Source organism: Amblyraja radiata, chromosome 27 (assembly GCF_010909765.2).
Source record: "Amblyraja radiata isolate CabotCenter1 chromosome 27, sAmbRad1.1.pri, whole genome shotgun sequence".
In the NCBI taxonomy this organism is placed as follows: Eukaryota; Metazoa; Chordata; class Chondrichthyes; order Rajiformes; family Rajidae; genus Amblyraja; species Amblyraja radiata.
Window position 1 is genome coordinate 11,138,034 of NC_045982.1, and position 19,441 is coordinate 11,157,474.

Consider the following 19,441-nt stretch of genomic DNA (forward strand, 5'->3'; position numbering starts at 1 on the left):
GATTCCGTTGAATGGGACTGGGGATGCAGTAGTTAGAGGAGCAAATAGGCATTTCTGTTATCTTGGACATTCTTTCATAATGATATGTGGTCTCCTTGGTGATGGAGTCAAAGATGCCACGTTGTTCCTCCAGGATATTCTGAGGGGAAGGTGGCATTGCTGGAGGTCATGCTCCTATAGATGGAAAGACTAAAATGTCTTACAGTGCAGCTGATGGGGAACTGAGCAAGACATCACAGTGTAGTAAACCAATGTACTAAATACTGAAGTACACCCAATTAGTATTACTATCAGCAAATAGGAAAATAGAAAGATAGTGAAAACAAAGAGATGGTCCTACTAGGAGAGCTTTAAATTCTTGAGGAATTGAGATACATTTAAAGGTTTCAGTTAGTTATTGTATCCATGCTATGAGTACTGCTTTAATGCCTTGTGCTTCAACTTTGTGATAATCTTGTTTATCAAAAGCTTTCTTGAAGTCCACACACTCCACACTGACTGCATTATCATCTGCTACCTCATCAAAAATTGCAATAAAATTGCTATCAAATCATGATTAACCCTTAACAGATTCTGCTAGTTTACCTTAACTTATACATTTCCTGCTGGTACATACAACCCCATACTTGTCATACAGAGACTTATTTGGTCTCATCCTCTGCTATCTTTTGTTACCCAGGGATTTCTGGACTTGTTTGGTCTCCTTTTCGCTCATGTAAATGTGCCTGAACTATCTGTTCCATAAAGGTGGCACATTGTTCTGTTACAGGTTTACCTGAAAAACATTTACCTGATCCATATCATTCTATTCAAATTGATATTCTTCCGATTAATTACTTTTCATTTTGGATTGATCCTTCTATAAAATTACTCTCGAAATATATTTTATAAATTCTTCATCTTCTCCACCCAGAACATGTACTATTGCAGTTTACATTGGGATAATTAAAGAATTCCATCCCAATTATCCAACAATTTTCTTAATCTCCCTGAACATTTTCACTTATATGTAGCTCCCACTCATTGGTCACCTGTGGAATGCTCCTGGAATACGGTGTTCTTTCTACTGTTTCTGGGTCTAATCAAACAAATCCTCTCTGTCCAACATTGAAATATTCCCTCATCGCTGCTACCTGTCCTCTTCTCTTTCCTGTCTTTCCAGTAAACTGTACAAAAATATCTAATACCTTGGTCCTGCCAGTTTTGAAGCAAGTATCTGTTATCGCCACCACATCATATTCCCATGCAGTTATCCGTGCCTCAGTTCACTGGCCTTATTCATCACAGTCCATGCATTTACAAACATGAAGCAAATTTAGCTATTTCATTTCCATTTTCACTGACATTAATTGAGAATGAATTGCCTTTTCTGTTTCTCCTTTGTTTATTTTTAATTTTATCTTGTCATTTCTCCTTGCTCTGACTATTTATTTACATGTGCATTCTTATTCTTTTATACTGCTGCCTCCAGAAATAATCTAGTTATTATTAACCTTGTTAATAAAAAATACAATTTCAAAGGATTTATTGCGGTATTGGTTACTTTAAATGTGATATCGCTTGGTACTATGTTTCATTCCTTACAACAATTATAATAATGTTACATTTGGTTACATCTTAATTTCTTATTGCAACTTTTAGTTGCTACAAAAAGTAGTTACTCTGTAACAGCCATTTAGAAGAACTTGAGCTCAAAAGCTTGATATATAATCATTGCAACCATGTAATGCCAGATTTATTCATTTGAATGGCAGGTAGTTCAGCATTAACTATTGACTGTTCTCTGTACTTTTGCAGGCTATAGAGACAAACCTAGTAAGGAAGTCTGCCAGTGGTTTGACTTATATTGCAGAGTGGAGAGGTGGCATACTGGACCATAAAATGGGGCACTTGGCATGTTTTTCAGGAGGGATGTTAGCCATGGGAGCTGATGATGCACCAGGAGATCAGTCTAAACACTATATGGAATTGGCTGCAGAAATCACTGCCACCTGCCATGAATCATACCAACGTTCAGGTGAGAGATTTATTCCTCAAAATCATTCCACTGACTAGGGTAATAAACGTGGGCGAGGCAGCATCTCTGGAGAAAAGCAATGGGCAATGTTTCGGGTCGAGATCCTTCTTCCAACTCGTTTCGGGTCGAGACCCTTCTTCAGTCTCGAACCGAAACGTCGCCCATTCCTTTTCTACAGAGATGCTGCCTCACCTGCTGAGTTACTCCAGCATTTTTTGTCTACCTTCGATTTAAACCAGCATCTGCAGTTCTTTCTTACACAGGGTAATAAATGTATTAGTATTTAACAACAGATGATACCAGTCAGAAAATGAATAAAGGATTTTTTTACAAATAAATCATTATGTTTATAGAGAATTCTTTTTTGTTACTTCTCGCGATTGCATTTATTACACTGCACATAGCTAATATACTGCAGTAGTAGATCATTTTTATCCGTCACAAAACCAAATAACTGTAATCTAACCTGTAATCTGCGTGATGGGAAAATGATTAATGATGGGAACTAAATATTCAGCGTAGAGTAAATCTTCGTTTTAACGGACCTCTTCATACGGATTTTGGATATAGTGGACGGGCCAGCTGACCCAACCCCAGCTCACACCGTCTCTCCGGCCATTTTGAGACCTGGCTTCCGACCTTACCCCCGATTCGCAAGGTACGCAAGCAAGGCCTTCTTCACCCATCGCACGTTCTGGTGACATGGCTGTTGTGGCTCACATTGTAGCCACCTGGGACAGCATTTTATTCAGGCCGCTGCCACTGATAGGGTGCACTCGGTCACTGTGGGGCTCCCTCCCCTCCCACTTGCTGCTGCTTCCTTTCAACCCATCACTCTATCCACGCCCCATTCGACCGTCGCCGTCTCCTCCTCCCATCACTCTGTCCACTCGGCCTCTTTTCACCCTCCCACCTCCTCGTCCGTCCTCCTCCCCCGGAGTCGATAACATAATCCACTTTGGAAGTGGCAGCAGGAGAGAAGGGGGAATGCACCGCAGATACTGAGCACTTCTTGTAGGTGGAGAAAGTGCTGTCCCCAAGGGCTACAATATGACCTGCACCAACAGCCACATCAACCGATGAATAAGAGCTCACTGGCACAGAGCAGCAGCATCGGTGCCTAGTTTTAAGGTGAAACAACACAAAGTCCTCGAGTAATTCCGCTTACTAAATTAGCCTGAAGAGGTATCCCGACGCAAAACGTAAGCTATCCATGTTCTCCAGCTATGCTGCCTGACCCGCTGAGTGGCTTAGCACTTTGTGTCCATTTGTGTAGTAACCACCATCTGCAGTTCTTCATTTCAACTGCATACAATGATAATAACTCGCTCGGTTAGAACGGGAAATTGACACCATTCCCCCCTCTATGGTCCGTCATAACGAAAATTTACTGTATTTGATATTTTAGAAGGATAAACAGAAATAAAAAGAAGGCGGGGTTCATCTGTTAATAAAGATCAGTGTGATGGTGAGGAATGATACTCTTTCAGAAACTCAAGATATGGATAGGTGTGGGTGTAGATAAGTGTTAATAAGGGTTGGAAATTATGGGTAGGAGCAATATATTGACACACTAACAGTGGTTACACTATGACAAAACATTAATCGAGAAATATTGAGGGTTTGTAAGACAGGTACTGCAATAATTATGGGCGATTCTAGTCATCATTTACTTTGGACAAAGCAAATTGCAACAGTAGCATTGAGGTTGTGTTCCTAGAATATTTTATACAATTTTTTAGAATGTTTTGTTGGTGCAATGGGTCGAAAAACCAAACAGGTAACAGGCTATTCTAGTATTTTGTAATAACACTGGATAATTAATTAATTAATTCACAAGGATGCTCTCGGAAGCAATGATTGCCATGGTAGAATTTCAAATTTGAGGATGAAAAGCCTACCACTGAATTTGGTCTTTAAAATATAAATAAAGGGAATTACAATGATATGAGGCCACAGGTTGCCAAAAGTCGAGTAAAAATGGATTAAGGGTAAGAATGGTTTCTAACATTAAAGAAAAAGTGTACAATGCCTTGAAGGTTAGTGGTAGTATTACATTTACGAGACTGATTTCCCATGAACAAAGCCATCCTGACTATGCCTAATCAGTCCCTGCCTGACCAAATGCTGATGATCCTGTCCCTGAGAATCCCTTCCACAGCCTTTCCACCACTGGCATCAGGCTCATTGGCTTGTAGTTCCCAGGCTTGTCCTTGTTGCTCTTTTTAAACAACAGTACGACATTAGCTGCTCTCCAGTCTTCTGGAACTTCACTTGTGGCTAAAGATGAGTGAAATATCCTTGCAAAGGCTTCCTCAATTTCCTCCCAAACATCCCACAAGGTCTGAGGATGCACTCCGTCAGGCCCTAGGGATTTATCCAACTTAATGCGCTTGTAAACCACGAATACCTCTTTAATAATTCATATGTGGTCTAAGGCATCACAACTATGCCTTAATCCCATGGCTTCCATGAAATCCTCTTTAGATTAGGAAGTCAAGGCTCATTCAACACTAATGCATGCAACATGCTGCAGTTCCAATCATATTCTCGTATTCACCTTGAGACAAGAACAGGCTGAAACTATATGTTCTGATTTGGGGAAGGTGTTAAAGCAGGTTGTGCACGTTAAGGATCTAGGAGGCTGGATGCTTCGAGGGAACATCTTGGTGAAATAAGGTCAGTGTTGTCTTGGAACCTGGTATTCAGGGATAGGAGTGTGATCCAGAAGTGCCATAAGGTGGGTCTGGGTGCTGGGGTTCATCCCTCAGATGGTAGGGATAATTTTGGTATTCAATAATAATAATACCAGGTTTGATAACATTGTTGGGATTGGTCCTTAGTACATGGAGTGTGCAAGTTCAGAGGAAGATAGTTTAGAGTGCGTAAGTGAAATAATTGAGTCCGTTAAGTCATGGAAGCTGCTAGAAATGAATCAATCTAGAGAGGATGAGATTGGGGGAGAAATCCTGATGGGTCAGTGATTCTAATTCTTCAGTGAAATTACATACTCATTTAAGCAATATTATTTTAATGTTGTAATTTTTTTGAACGTACAACTACTTATTGTTTTTTTTAGCAACTAAACTTGGTCCTGAAGCATTTCGTTTCGATGGTGGTGCCGATGCTGTTGCTACAAGAATGAATGATAAGTATTACATCCTGCGCCCCGAAGTGGTTGAGACCTACATGCATTTGTGGCGATTTACCCATGACCCCAGATACAGAGAGTGGGGCTGGGAGGCAGTACAGGTACGTGAAGACCATTCAATTTGTTTTTTAACAATGCATTTTGTGAATCTGTTAAATCAGTACTCATTTTCAGAACAGGGAACTTCTCTGTGTGTTGAACAAGCATACTTAAAGACTCTAACTGCATGATTTAACAGGATACATTTCGCCTCTATTTTTAATTTGTACAGGCTCTGGAGCAGCACTGTCGGGTAGAGGCTGGATTTTCTGGAATAAGAGATGTCTATAGTACCGTGCCACATCACGATGATGTACAGCAGAGCTTTTTCCTGGCAGAGACATTGAAGTAGGTTTCTACTGATGCATTTGGATAAACTGCTTAGAACACCAAATCTGTAACAATTCATGGCTCAGCATTTCATCCAAAGAATACCACAATTAAACAGAATTGGACTATACCGGTTTTATCCATGATTGGCACTGTCCAGGAAGTTATCATCTAAGGCAGCCCTTTGGAGTCCATTTCCAGTGTTTAAAGGTGACTGAAAAGGCCAATCGGAGCCTCAGAGTTTGTCACATGTGATGCAGGAAGTGCTTGACAGGACAGGCAGGATTCCTTCTTGCTTTCTATGATTTCCTTCTAGTGTTTATGCTGGGTTTCTGAATATCTGATGAATGGTTCTCACGAATGTCATTGTGAGTTTTGAGCAGGCAAAGGTGAGGTGAATGCATAATTTAGTGGGATGTTATTCTTCATCAAGGAGGCTTTAAGACCATCCTTCAAACATCTGTCTATTTGGTTGTCTCTGTCTTGATGGTGCTTGGAGTGAACTGTTTTGACTTTCTGCTGTAAGGTCAATTCAGTGAAATTAGAACCTGAGAAAAAAAATATTGTATAATAGCAGATACTATGCTCTGCATAGCTTCTGTTCTTTCTCCGTCAATCTCAGTACCTGGAAGAATGTATACCAGTGCACCCATGTATGGGGAGAGCTGATTGTGCAAAAGTCCCGGACAGCAGTGAAGCATTTTATTACATTCCAAATAACTTCATTTAGACTCAACAAACAGTTAGCAGTGGTAAACCAGCAAGTAGACTTTGAGTCTAAAGTGCATGTGCTGATGCTTTCTTGGAACTTTAATGGATCTTATAGCACCCAAGAAATTGGCACGACCTTATCGATTTTCATTCAGTAGGAGAAAACTGCAGCATAATAAACAAATTCAAAAATGATCACCACATAAAAATGTGCATTGAATTTGTAATTGACAGCTGCCTAGAATGACAGACTAACTGCAACTAGCCCAAACCATTGCCATTGTATAAGGATGGAATACAAGGCAGGTCCTGGTATAGATGTGTGTTTCTATGTGAAAATTAGATATGTAAAATTAGTAAAAGCTGTGTGGGTCCTCATTTTGAACATATAAGCAGCTCTTCACTAAAACAAGTATTGAATATATATAAATAATAAAAATAATACATTTTATTTAATGGCGCCTTTCAAGACACTCAAGGTCACCTTACATCACATAATATCAGTAATAAACATACAATAAGCAACAAAGCACCAGTAATTAAAAAATCAACAATAAAACATACAATAAGCAACAAAGCATAGCACAACGAGTTAAGATTGATATAAAATAAGATGCAGTTGTTGCAGTTACAATGAGTAAGCTAGTTTAAAAAGATGGGTTTTAAGAACGGTTTTGAATTCTGTCATGGAGTCCAGTATGCGGATGTGAGGGGGTAGTGAATTCCAAAGTTTAGGTGCAGCGTGGGAGAAGGCCCTGGCACCCATTGTGCTGAGGTTGATGGGTGGTAGTGCCAGTAGACCTGCTGATGAAGACCGCAGGGAACGGGAGGGGGTGTAAGTCTCAAGGAGGTCGGTGAGATAAACTGGGGAAAGGTTAAGAAGCGCTTTAAATGTTAATAATACAATTTTAAAGTTAATCCTTTGTGACACAGGGAGCCAGTGTAATTGAATCAGCAGGGGTGTGACATGATTAGTGGACTTTGTGCATGTGATAATCCGTGCTGCAGAGTTCTGGATGAGTTGAAGTCGATGAATAAGTTTGTTGGGGATGCCTGCCAAGATCGCATTGCAGTAGTCAATGCGTGATGTGACCAAAGCATTGACTAGAACCTCCGTGGAGTGTTGTGTTAAAGCAGGGCGTAGTCTGGAGATGTTTCGTAGATGGAAAAAGGCAATCCGAGAGACATTGTTTATATGACCGGAGAAAGAAAGGGTACTGTCCAGAATAACACCAAGGCTCTTAACCTGTGTGGAGACTGGTATGATAGCTTCAGCAATGGGGAGTGAACAGATATTGTTTTTTGAGAGTGTAGATTTAGAGCCAATGAGGAGTAACTCATTTTTACTACTGTTGAGCTTTAGGTAGTTGTTTGTCATCCATATCTATATATCAGTGCAGGCAGTGAGAGTACTGGAGGGGACAGTAGAAGTGGGCTTGGTGGACACATAAAGCTGTGTATCATCAGCATAACAATGAAAATGAAAACCATGAAAACCATAAAATGAAAACCCTACTCTGCCCCCTACAGGGATACTTTTTAGGCTCTGAAAATTATTTATTAATGTAACATTGAAAGGCACATGCACTCAAAGACAAACAGATACTCTCACATAGATACCGTGTAATTCAAACGATTGAAAATCATTTTTTTGGAAACCCTCTCATAATGTTTAAATTGCATTTCCACTCAGATAATGGCAATGTGGAAATAATATGATTATGAGTAGAGTATTCTAGAATAATATGAGTAGAGCATTCTGCTTTACAAATATTTCTGGTTGCAAATTAACCCTTCTCTTTATTTCCCTCCTAAAACTAGGTACCTTTACGTGCTATTCTCTGAAGATGAATTGCTGTCTCCAGAACATTGGGTGTTTAACACAGAAGCCCATCCACTACCTGTAATACGCAGGAATACACAGGAACAAGTGATCACAAATGATCAGTAAAAAATCTATCCTGAAGAAAGGATAATCTTTATCAGTCCTTGGGGTTGAAATAAATTTCCTTTCCAGTAAAGGACCTTTATTGACATAAGTAGAAATTAGTTGACAGCAATTTAATTGATGTGTTGTGGTATTTGATCTGTTCAGGACACATTGATTTCCTCTATGAGGAGTTGCATGGCCTGTTGTCTGCTTGTGGTGGGCCACCCTTTAAAGCCAAGTCTCAGAAATACACCATTTATACCCAAGGTTTCAACAGAGGGAGAATGCAAACATCAAATTGACTGTTCATTTTAACCAAAGGATTGAAATTTCACACAATTACTGTAAAGGCTGTTTATTTACTTACTCCCTTTTTCATTTTATTAAAAAAAAACATGTATCTGTATAAAGCAAAGTAAATGGATATTTGGTTGTTTATGTTTATAATTGTATTAACACCTCTGGTTTCATTGACAAAATATTGCTTTGACATTATCAACTGGGTACCCAAGGTTCCATTATCCAATAATAATGCCCCGTTTTTTTGGCAAGAAAACTGGTTTGTGTATCTGCATAAGATGTCTTTGGGTGCTGCTTTTACACATTTGTTAATTATTATTTTAAACATTTAGCAATTCTGTCGGAGCGCAGACAATAACATAAAGTAAATTAGTCAACCAGTGAACTGAAAAGGTGGGAAATTAAATATTATAGTGAACCTCCTCTTCAGTTGGAGCAAGTTGGCTGTCCATTTTATACGTAGCCAATTTTCCAGTATCTAAATAAATGTCACAATTTAATGCTTATATTTTTATATTACAATATTAACTCCATTGTTTTTCAATCTATACAAAATGGAACAGAATTTTCTGTAATATTTTTAATCCACCTATTTTATTTGATAATGACATTGGAATATTAATTTTGTAGGTTATTTAATCCAAATATACCATTTAATGATCATAACTGCTAATGGCAGGTTTTACACACATCTCTCAAAAACAATAGACATTTTCATTAGATATTACATCCTGACATTTCTGATTCATTTTACATGTACAATTTGAACATGATATCAGTATATTATGCCATTTATCTTGCTCATGGTTATTCTGCATAGTTACATTCTGATCCCTGTTGTATGTTTATACTGTTTCACTGTATATCATTTATATATTAAGTTCAGTTTTCTGATGTCATTCATGAATCAATATTTTGGCTAATTACAAGCATATGGAAATGAGAATAGAAACGATCCACAACATTCCACACATCATGCATTACGACCTACCCATTCTCCTCAACCCAGAACTATTTTATCTTCTGGGAGAGGGGCAACTAGCTAAAAATATGAGGCCAGTTGTGGGAGAACAAAAAAAGTTATCTTTCAGCTCCCTAAGTCTTTTCCTAGTGCATGAGATTACCCGTACCCTGATTTACTTTGCAATTTATCTACAAGCTATACGTTTTGATCATATATCACATGACACTGGTAAAGAACCTTCAGCTCACTGGGCCAATGCCAGTGTTCATTGTCTACTACAATTTCAAATACTTTGTATAATTTTATACTTCAATTACTGAATAATTCTAGATGTTTGGTTTTCAAGGAATTTCTTGAAGGGTCCAAATAGTGGATGTGAGTTACATATGATCCAGGCTGCTGTCTACGTACCAATAAGTCTTTCTAAACTATGGGTTGCAAAATCAGCTGGCCACATTTGGCCCACCTGGTTGCCTTGGATGCCAGGCCCATCACTAACTTGAAGAAGGTCTGATGCTTATCCAGTGTTAGGCCATGTCCATATGCGTTCTATTTGGGGCGCTACAGACATAAAGCCTTATGCCCGCACCCCTACCTGTCCCCAGGTCCCACCCACCATTTCCTGCCATCTCAATGTCCTGTCAAACCCTAGGCAACAAGTCTGCTAACACTGGATTTGAGGGGCAGCAGGAAGTATTTGGCAAAGAGTAAGGCTGAAGCGAGAGAGCTATACACTTGAGGGGAATGGTGGTGGAAAGGTGAGAGATAGAAGAGTGTAGCCCAATAAAGGAGAAGTGGGAAGAGAAGAGCTGAGAATGGGAATAGTGATGCAAAAGGCTTTTCAAATGTTGTGAACTAAGCTGCATAGTGTCCTATACTATGAACAGTGTGCAGTGTGCTTGCAATCACTTGGACAGAGAACTGTTTCTGAAAAGATGCTAAAAATATTTTTAAGAAACATTTTTTGCCTAAAATTGAAGTTCTTAAATGAGGTATCAACTTATGCTGCTGTGCAACTTATAGTTTGCATTCATTCAATGAGTGTGGGTATGGCGGGCAGTCAGCATTTAATTCCAAATTTCCCCTTGAGAAGGGTGAGCTGCCATTGTAAACTGCTGCTGTTCTTGAGGTGTGGGCATATTCTCAAAGCTGTTAGCGAGGGTATTCAGATCCAGCAATGGTGAAGGAATGGTAATATGTTTCTCAGTCAGGAAGGTGTGTGTCTTGGAAGATAACTTCCAGGTAGTGGTGTTCCCGTGCTTTTGCTTCCCTAGTTCTTCTAGGTCATAGGTTTGGAAGATGCTGTCTAAGTTGCTGCAAGGCATCCAGTACATGGTACAGACAGTCCCTACTGTGTGTCGGTGGTGGAATGAGTGAATGGGATGTCTATTAAGCTGGCTGCTATGTTCTGCATAATGTTGAGTTCCTTGAGTGGTGTTGAGTCTGCATTCATCCAGGCAAGTAAGGAGTATTCCATCACGCCCCTGACTTGAGCCTTGTAGATGGTGGAAACGTTTTGGGGGAGTTAGAAGGTGAGTTACTCACCACAGGATTCCTAGTCTCTGACCTGCTCTTGTAGCCGCATTGTATATTTAGTTTCTGGTCAATGGTAACCACCAGGATATATAGTGGGGGATTCAGTGATGATAATCCTTTTGAATGTCACCATTCTCTGGAAACCAAATCACCTTTCAAAAGATGCTTTAGTCACCATATGGGTAACAGTTTCTAATAACTATGATAAAACCTTGCCCTTCTGTCATATCATCACCAACCAGTGATAACTATCTTTCTTTACTTAAACTCTAACTTTCCATAAATTAATAACAATTCTATTAGGTCTCCCTTAGCCCTTTGTGTTCCAGTAGAAAATTCAATAATTTCTCATGCCTTTTTTCATAACTGTTACCATTTTAAGAAACATTGAGGTAAAATGCAGGATTCTCTTTACAGAGTATTTTTCCCTTCCCATTATGGGTCTAAAACCATATTTGGCACAACAGCTGTGGCCTTACCAATGACTTGAACAGATACCACATTTGCTCTTTGTTGCTACATTGAATGCTATGGACAATCCCAAAGCACCATATGACTTTTCATTGCTTTTTTATGGCCCTTGATGGAATGTTAGTAGGTGAAGCCACTTTATTTTTTACCACTTCTTGGCAGTATGTAATCGAGGAGGTGGGGGTGTTGGTTTGGGATGCATGTTGTGTGGAAGGTGGATACTGCATTTTTATTGTTCCATTTTGTGGCCCTGTCTCCCAAAGCACAAGCTATTAAAATCACACAGGTTGATACAGGCCTTTATCTTTTGTATTGAAAGAATACTGTAATAATACCATCAACAATCATTTCTGTATCTTGGTAGAGTAAGAAACAAAATAGTTAAGCAGTTGCCAATGTACCAGAATGTGCATAACTATAGATTTAGATCCGGTTTAGAATCTATTTTGCTCTAGCTTAGTGACAGTATTTTTCATATAAAGAGGAATTCAGAAATTTATATCTATAATAAAATAAATATTGCATTTAGCATTTATTTCCATTGACCGGTTTTGTAATATCATCACACCCTGCCTCCATCTGTGCCATACGAGTGCTGTTAATATTTTTTAAATCTAAAATGAATAATAGGAAACACACCAGATAATGTGCAAAAAAACTTTTTTTTTTTCAAAAGGGATATCCGCAGAATATATATGAGCAAAAATTCTCGGGCATCCTTTACTTCCTTTTAAAGTTGTCTCTTTGTCGCTGGGTATTTGTAGCACTGGCAGGAAGCTAGTAACCTTCCATTTATTTCCCATTGCTGTGCCGGGCTAACTCTCAAACTGTTTAAATTCTTCTTCTTAGATAGTCCATTGGGACTTGCTTTCTTTTGTAGTTTCTGTGGTAATGGATGAGGCCAATGGGGGAACTGCAGACTCTTCCACAGATAAGGCAGAAAGTGCCTCATGTGCCAGAAGTGCTGTTTAGTGGGACTTTGGCATGATCCCAGATGCTCTTTTTCCACTTTAAGCAGCTTTTTTCCACTTTAAGCAGCTTTAAGGATTTTGAAGTGTTGTGAGGGACTGTAATTGCATTCCTTTAAATACCACATGCCTTAATGTTTGTAAAAAAGTCTTTTATAAGGTGTTTTCTCAAACACCTTTTGCGATTCTAGTGTACAATTTTGTATTTCCTTTTGAGTTCTGTAAATTCGTCATACAAATCAATTACATTTGTTGAGCGTAATCTGGCTGACTGACTACATCAAGACATAAATTCTTCACAAATTGCTGCACATTAAGGATCTAAATAGGCTATTCAATTACAGTTGGCCTGTAGTTTCCTGCTTTGGTCCACTTCCAGCTTTTTTCTCATTTATAGTTGCAATGATTTTTTACTGATCACATTTATGTGTTTGCAGTTTCATTGTTTGTGATGCAAGTACATTTTACCAGAGATTAATACGAATGTCATTGTGCGATCATTTGGTTAGTCATTTAGCAAATGAATGCAATTATTGTAAAACTTCTTCATTTTTTATGTTACTGTGATAGAGAACGGCGGATTTCTTTTATTCAAAATGATTTAATGTCTAAGTGTATGGAAGTAGTTTCAGAACAAGACCCGAAACGTCACCTATTCCTTTTCTCCAGAGATGCTGCCTGACCCGCTGAGTTACTCCAGCAATTTGTGTATATCTTTAGTCTTTATATGGGCTCTAGTATTTAACACAGATGTGTTAAAAGATTAGTGACATTGAATTCCTCAAAAAATCCTCTTCAATGTTAATAATTTCATAATGTTGTGTTTTTGGAAATACTCAATGTGTCAAACAGCGTCAGTGGGAAAATAAACATGTCTGACCAAAGTGTTCCAATGAGAGATTAGCAGCTGAAACGGTGCCTTGGTTTCTTATTCTGCAGATGTTGCGTGAGTTCTTGAGCATTTCCAGTATTTCCTGCTTTATTTAGAAATTTCTGTCTTTTGAAGTTTGAGGATTTAATAACATCTTGTTATTACCTTTGATCATTTATATTCATTCCAATATCTTGAATGATATTACCCACTTTTTATAATTATAATTGATCTCAATTACTCTAGCAGCAGGCACACCTTCCGTGTACCACAGTTCCAATTGGTTGAAACACATTTTCCCAGTGCCTGAGGAGCTCATATCTTCTTCCATCAGTTGTACCCTTTTGCCTGCTTCTCATAGATAAACAAAACCCAAGTGTGAACCTTAATGTAGTCAGAATGAAGTTCAATACTTTTTTCTTTTCTAAATCACACCTTCCACTTAGTTTGGTTTACTACTCCCCAAGTTGAGTTTCTTGGCATTTTAATAGCTATTTAATGAGTGAGATTTTTTTCTTTTATCTTAGAGAAGACATGCCATTATAGATCCTATCTAATTTTCATTTAAAGTGAGACTGTATACTTCATTCTTCTCCAATGCTATACCCATCTGTCTATATCTTACTGCCTGTTCATCTAATCTCATTGTAATAATACTGCATTCACCTGCTGTTTAAACATTTATATAGCACTCAAATGGTGTTTAAGCTTTAATACTATGATCACCTTGTCCCTGCCTGCACTTTAATACTCTGCTCACTTTTCTCTCTGCTTTCTCATATGACATTCCTATCGTTTCTGCAGTTAAGACCTGGCTTACCTTGAGTCTACATTCACATAGCTGCCCTGTCATTTTTTTTAAATTTTAATATCCCACTTCCTGTGTTTTACTACACTTTAACACTTTCTTCAGCGTCTCAGTGCAGATCAATATTTTATTTCATCCTAGACTAAAACCCTAACCGAATAATGCATTTTCCCCCCCAATATTTTCTTCTGGGGTAAAATGATAATGACAATTTTCATAACATTTCACAAAAATTGGGTATTTAACCGAACTTCTCAGTGTGAGTCAGTCACCCATAAGCCCAGTTGTGATTTCTGCATCAGGAATGCACAAGATGATGATCATTCCCCATTAATGTTCAGGGGTAGTACTACATTGTCCTGCGAGACACTGAAGGCAACTTGGTCTCCTCAGTGCTGAGGCGGGCTGGGTTACAAACCCATGTTTCCAGAATTCTCTCCACCTCTACCTTCAAAGGTGCAGAGCTCTGATTTCACACCCCTTTGCCTCCCAACTCCATCATATTCACACCACAAACTCAGTTTGGCATGTCAGCACCAATACTTGTCTCTGCAGTTAAGTACATTTCTCTGGAGACAAATACTCATGTCCCTAAATATGCCACTCAGCTTCTTTCTGCACTTTAATACTCCCCGCACATTTCTATAAGTGCACTTTAACACTCAAACAACATCTCCTCTGCACTTTAATGGCCACTCATCTTGATTCTGCACTTTAATCTCTCCATCATCTGGCCACGATGCACTTTAACATTTCCTGTCTCCACCTCTTACCTGGTCCCATTACCCTTTAATACTCTCCTCACTTGAGATTGTTTGAAAATACTCCCCTGAACAGTTTAGAGTTCACTTTAGTTTTCCTCTTACTTCAACTTTCTCATCACCTAATCTCAGTGCACTTTAAAGCTAATCATCAATATGGGTAGGGCTGACATTCTATTAATAGGAGGGACTATTTTGCAGCCATGTGTGTGGCTGCACATTCCTGGTATGGGATCCATCTGTGTTGGAATATTTTTGTGTCAATCTCTACCCTACTTTATCCAAATTATTTAAACTTCAAATATAAGTTAGCATTTCATTATTGTTAACCAGATTTTGAATATTCAAAATAATGATAGCTGCTGACAGTTGATTCAACCCTGTGAGAAAACTTGGAGGTGGAACTGAGGCAAAATGGCAAGATTTAACAACTGCTTCATTTTAAGGGCTGAATTCTCTGACTTGGTTCTTCTCCTTTGGAGTTGACGCACATACCCAGATTCTTGTACAACTTTTTGTAAATCCTTATCCTGTTCCACCAAATAATAAACTGTTTAATGGGAGCCCATTCTTTCGCCTTCAGGTGTTCCTGCTTGTCTCCTCAGAACTACCATATTTGCTTGGAAAGGAAACCATTGGTGAAGGTTGCAGTATTAAAATACAAATGGTATTTTCCAAATAGTACAGGTCAGCCAAATCATGAAAACTGTCCATGTCTGTGAAAACTGGTCAACAATTTACCTAGAAAAAACCATGTCCTCTGCACTTAGGCTGCCCCTGTCATAGAAAATTAGATTTTTTTTCCCCATGGTGGAAATGTCAAATACAAGAGACATTTAGATACATGAACTAGCAGGAAATAGTGAGATGTGGACCATGTGCAGGCAGATGAGATTAGTTAGATTGGCATTATGGTTGTTACAAACATAGGCCAAGGGGCCTGTTCCTGTGTTGTCCTGTTTTATGTATATATTAATATGGCACTTTTGGAATTACAATTTGGAGTTGAAATTAATTGAAGCCACGATAATGCATTTAAATTGCAAGTGCAATGGCCCATTTTTACCATTATCAGCCATAGAATTTTGAGTCCAATGTCTGCAAAGAGACTACATAAGTAAATGCAAAGCTTAGCAGTGTTATTTCTAGAACATCTGAATACAGATGTTGTATCTGAAGATGGGTTATTCTCAAGAATAGTCAGAAATAATTCAAGAAATTATAATCTTGATTTTTAGTTTCATTGCTTCACATATAATTTACCTCTAGATTACTCTTTAAAGTCAGTCAAGATTTCCTTCCATTGTCTCTCATTCCTCATTAAAATCTATTTTAAAGTTTCCAGACCCATTAATGTACCTTCTATTATCTTTGATGACAGATATTGGAAAATCTATAGTGTGATGGAGTATTTAAAGTCCACTTCATTTACTTTCAATGCGTTTAACAGTAATCATGAAAGGAAGTATGAAATTCATCAGTACAATATTATTATCAATCAATATTAATTCAAATAAGTAATTGACAAGTGTTCAGACAAAGCACTGCTCTCAAGAAATAACTACAGTACCTGAATGGATGATTAGGATTATTCTATATTTAATGATATAACTTCTTCTTTTCAAGGGAGATCAGCTAAATTAGGACCAAGCGTAGGTCTAGCCAGGGTCTTTCTAGCTGAGGCTCAATTCCATACTAGATTCCAAGGCAGAATAGATGGAATCCATCCAATCTGCACTGTTTTTTTCTGAACTGACGGGCAGTTAGTTCTATTCTCGTTCTCGGTCTTTGCTTTAAGCCGTGCAGAGCTTTTCTTCTCAAGTAGTTATCACATTCCCTATTGAAAGTTACTAATAAATTGTGCCATTGATTCCCAAGTCTCAACCAGTTGTTCTATAAAAACACATTGCAAATAAATTATTGACCCTACAATTTCTCTATTTTATTTAAAGCTTTCATGATTGTAAGCATCTTGACCAAATCTTAGCCTTCTCTGTACTGAAATGGGCAACTCCAGCTTATCCATGCTACATGCTTAACCGTGAACCCCCTTTGGCCATTGTCCTGTAATGAGACATCTCTCCTGTAATGTCTTCAGTCTCATGTCCTTCAAAGCCAGAATAGGCAGAGAAGAGGGTTATAGGCAGTAAAGTGTTGAGGCTCAGGTCGAAAGACCAATGGTCTTTTCGAATGGAGAGGCAAGTTTGAGTTGTGACATGGCCTACTTCTGCCAATATTTCTTGTAATAATCCAAGACACCACTAATTTTCTTCCATATTATTGTTTCTACAAGCTCCCCACTATTAAAATTAAACAGTTTACAATATTTTCTTGGGACTGAATCAAAGCTATCAAAATAGTTATTGATCTATTCAGAATATTTTCTGTTGATTGAGATACTATGCTGTGAGACATCCTGGACAGAATTTAATCTAAACACAAATTATTTTGATATTGATTGACAATAACTTGATTACAATGAAGTGAATGGATCATTGAAACACTCTTAGTCATATTGATCATGGATTTGTGATAACTGTAAAATAATTATCTTTTTAACTAATCATAGGAACATTTTGAGAAACATTGTTTAAGTAATGTGGAACAATGTTGAATTCTGTTATCTCATCAGGTTACTTAATTATCAACATGCAACAATGGCTCGGGTGGATATATTAAAATGTCAATAATCACTGACCTAACAAGTGCATGTATTGACTCAATAAGTGTTGTCCCTGTGCATTTTGTGTTGGTCCTTCACATTTAGGACCCACATCAGGTTAATGTGAAGTATAAGCAATAATCTGAAGCACATCGAATTCTAACTCATAGCTTTGATGCATGGAGAATGGGAAAATAGAAAATTCAACAGTAACTGTTTTGCTTTTGTTTGTTAGCTCTGGGTTTAAGTATTCAACGGTCCTCTAGCTATTTCATCCTTGAGTCTTGAAAGCATAGCATCCAGCAAACTAACTGATATTACATTTCAATTCATTGTTCTTGATTCTTGGTTTATATTGTATTTTTGCAGTAGTTGTACCTATTTGTCACATAATAATGCAGGAACAACATTTTAAAGTTGACATTCTTTAAAACCCTTGGTAGATTAATTAATTTTTTCATTTGACAGGTACCTTTGGTAGATTAATTAATTTCCTCTGGCATATGGATTTTGAAAATCAGTACATGTCAAATGCTGCCCTAATCAAGAAGTATTATTTCCTTATGAATTGAATCCAATATACAGATAATTCCTAAATGATTTTGTTTTGTCTTGGTGCATTTGTGCTGTAAAATTCATGTCACTCAAAGCCAATATGAGCTCTAAGGGAAAAACAGTGGAGTTTACGAAGAGCAATGTAATTTTAATTCCCTCATAATTAGTAGATCTACTTATATCATTTTATGAAATGTTAAGTGTTACTTGTGCAATGCATTACACGGTTTTGTGCACTGAATGCATAACAGTATATATACATTGAATTGACTTGTGTTTTATACATAGCTTTGCACATTGCAAGATGGAAGAGTTAAATGAAAAAAATATTTGTGTGTTAATGCTGTGCTGGTGTGCTTGGAGATGAGCTGGAATAAAGAGAGGACATAACTTTATTTTATGTTGTAAGGTATTTTAATTTTTGTAGGAATATTCATGCATTATATTTCATTTTAGAACAAATAATAATGTGTTCTAGGTTTGTGTGGATAAATATTGTGAATTTCTGTTAAAAAATTAATTGAAACTCACTGCAAGATTGTAAAGGATGCAAAACTGATGTGAATTTTTCTAGTGCTTTAAAAAATGTAATTTTTCCAATTATAAAAGATCAAGATATGTAATAAGTTTGGTATATTGTAACTAATAACCTTTATAATTAAAGATTGATATATTACCACAGATAATATCAAAACTGTTCTGGCCATCAGATGTTGTTTATTTGTCTTTTTCCTTTGTTATCCAATTCTGTTTAAATCAAATTTTTCTTATCCTTATCTTTATCTTCTCTGACATTCACATTACCTGCAACAAATGCTGGATGGAATTTCATTACAAATTTAAACTAGAGTATATAGATGCATAAATCTGACATGAAAATAAATACTTTATTTGCAGGAAAATATTGAACTGCAGATCTAATAAATACTGTTCCTCAAGTATCGGTACCATTTTCCCCCCAGCTTGTTTCACACCATCTGTCTCCCTGTGCAATCTATTTTGCATGAATCAATTTTAGATATTTAATATCCCTTCCATTGCAGGTTTTAATAGTCAAGCAGATTTTAAATGCACAGATTTCTGAGTTTTTCTTGTGTCCTGTCTTTTTTTTAATTAACTAGTTTCCTTTTTTTTTAGTATGACTGCCTTTTCTTCCTTAATGACTTGGTTCATTGGCCATTCCACTGAAACACCTTTGTATGAACAATGAGCTTCAAACCACTTAACTTCTACCAAGAAGGGCATAGACAGTAGACACATGAGAACATCACTATGTTAGTTTCACTCAGGTGCACACCATCTGACTTGGAAATTTAGCACCAATTTTATTGTAGCTGGTCTAAATCGTGGAGCCTTCCCACCAAGAA

At 37.6% G+C, this 19,441-nt stretch overlaps 1 protein-coding gene across 1 annotated transcript in view; it reads left to right on the forward strand.

Moving 5' to 3' along the window:
- LOC116988426 (mannosyl-oligosaccharide 1,2-alpha-mannosidase IA-like) overlaps nt 1-11,742 on the forward strand; it is a 78,138-nt gene extending 66,396 nt beyond the window's left edge. Inside the window, exons 9-12 of the mRNA XM_033045109.1 lie at nt 1,798-2,017; nt 5,097-5,269; nt 5,440-5,555; nt 8,070-11,742. Of these exons, the coding sequence (XP_032901000.1) occupies nt 1,798-2,017; nt 5,097-5,269; nt 5,440-5,555; nt 8,070-8,199 (639 nt within the window). The 3' untranslated portion in view covers nt 8,200-11,742. The remainder of the gene's footprint in view (nt 1-1,797; nt 2,018-5,096; nt 5,270-5,439; nt 5,556-8,069) is intronic.
- The last annotated feature ends 7,699 nt before the right edge of the window (nt 11,743-19,441 follow it).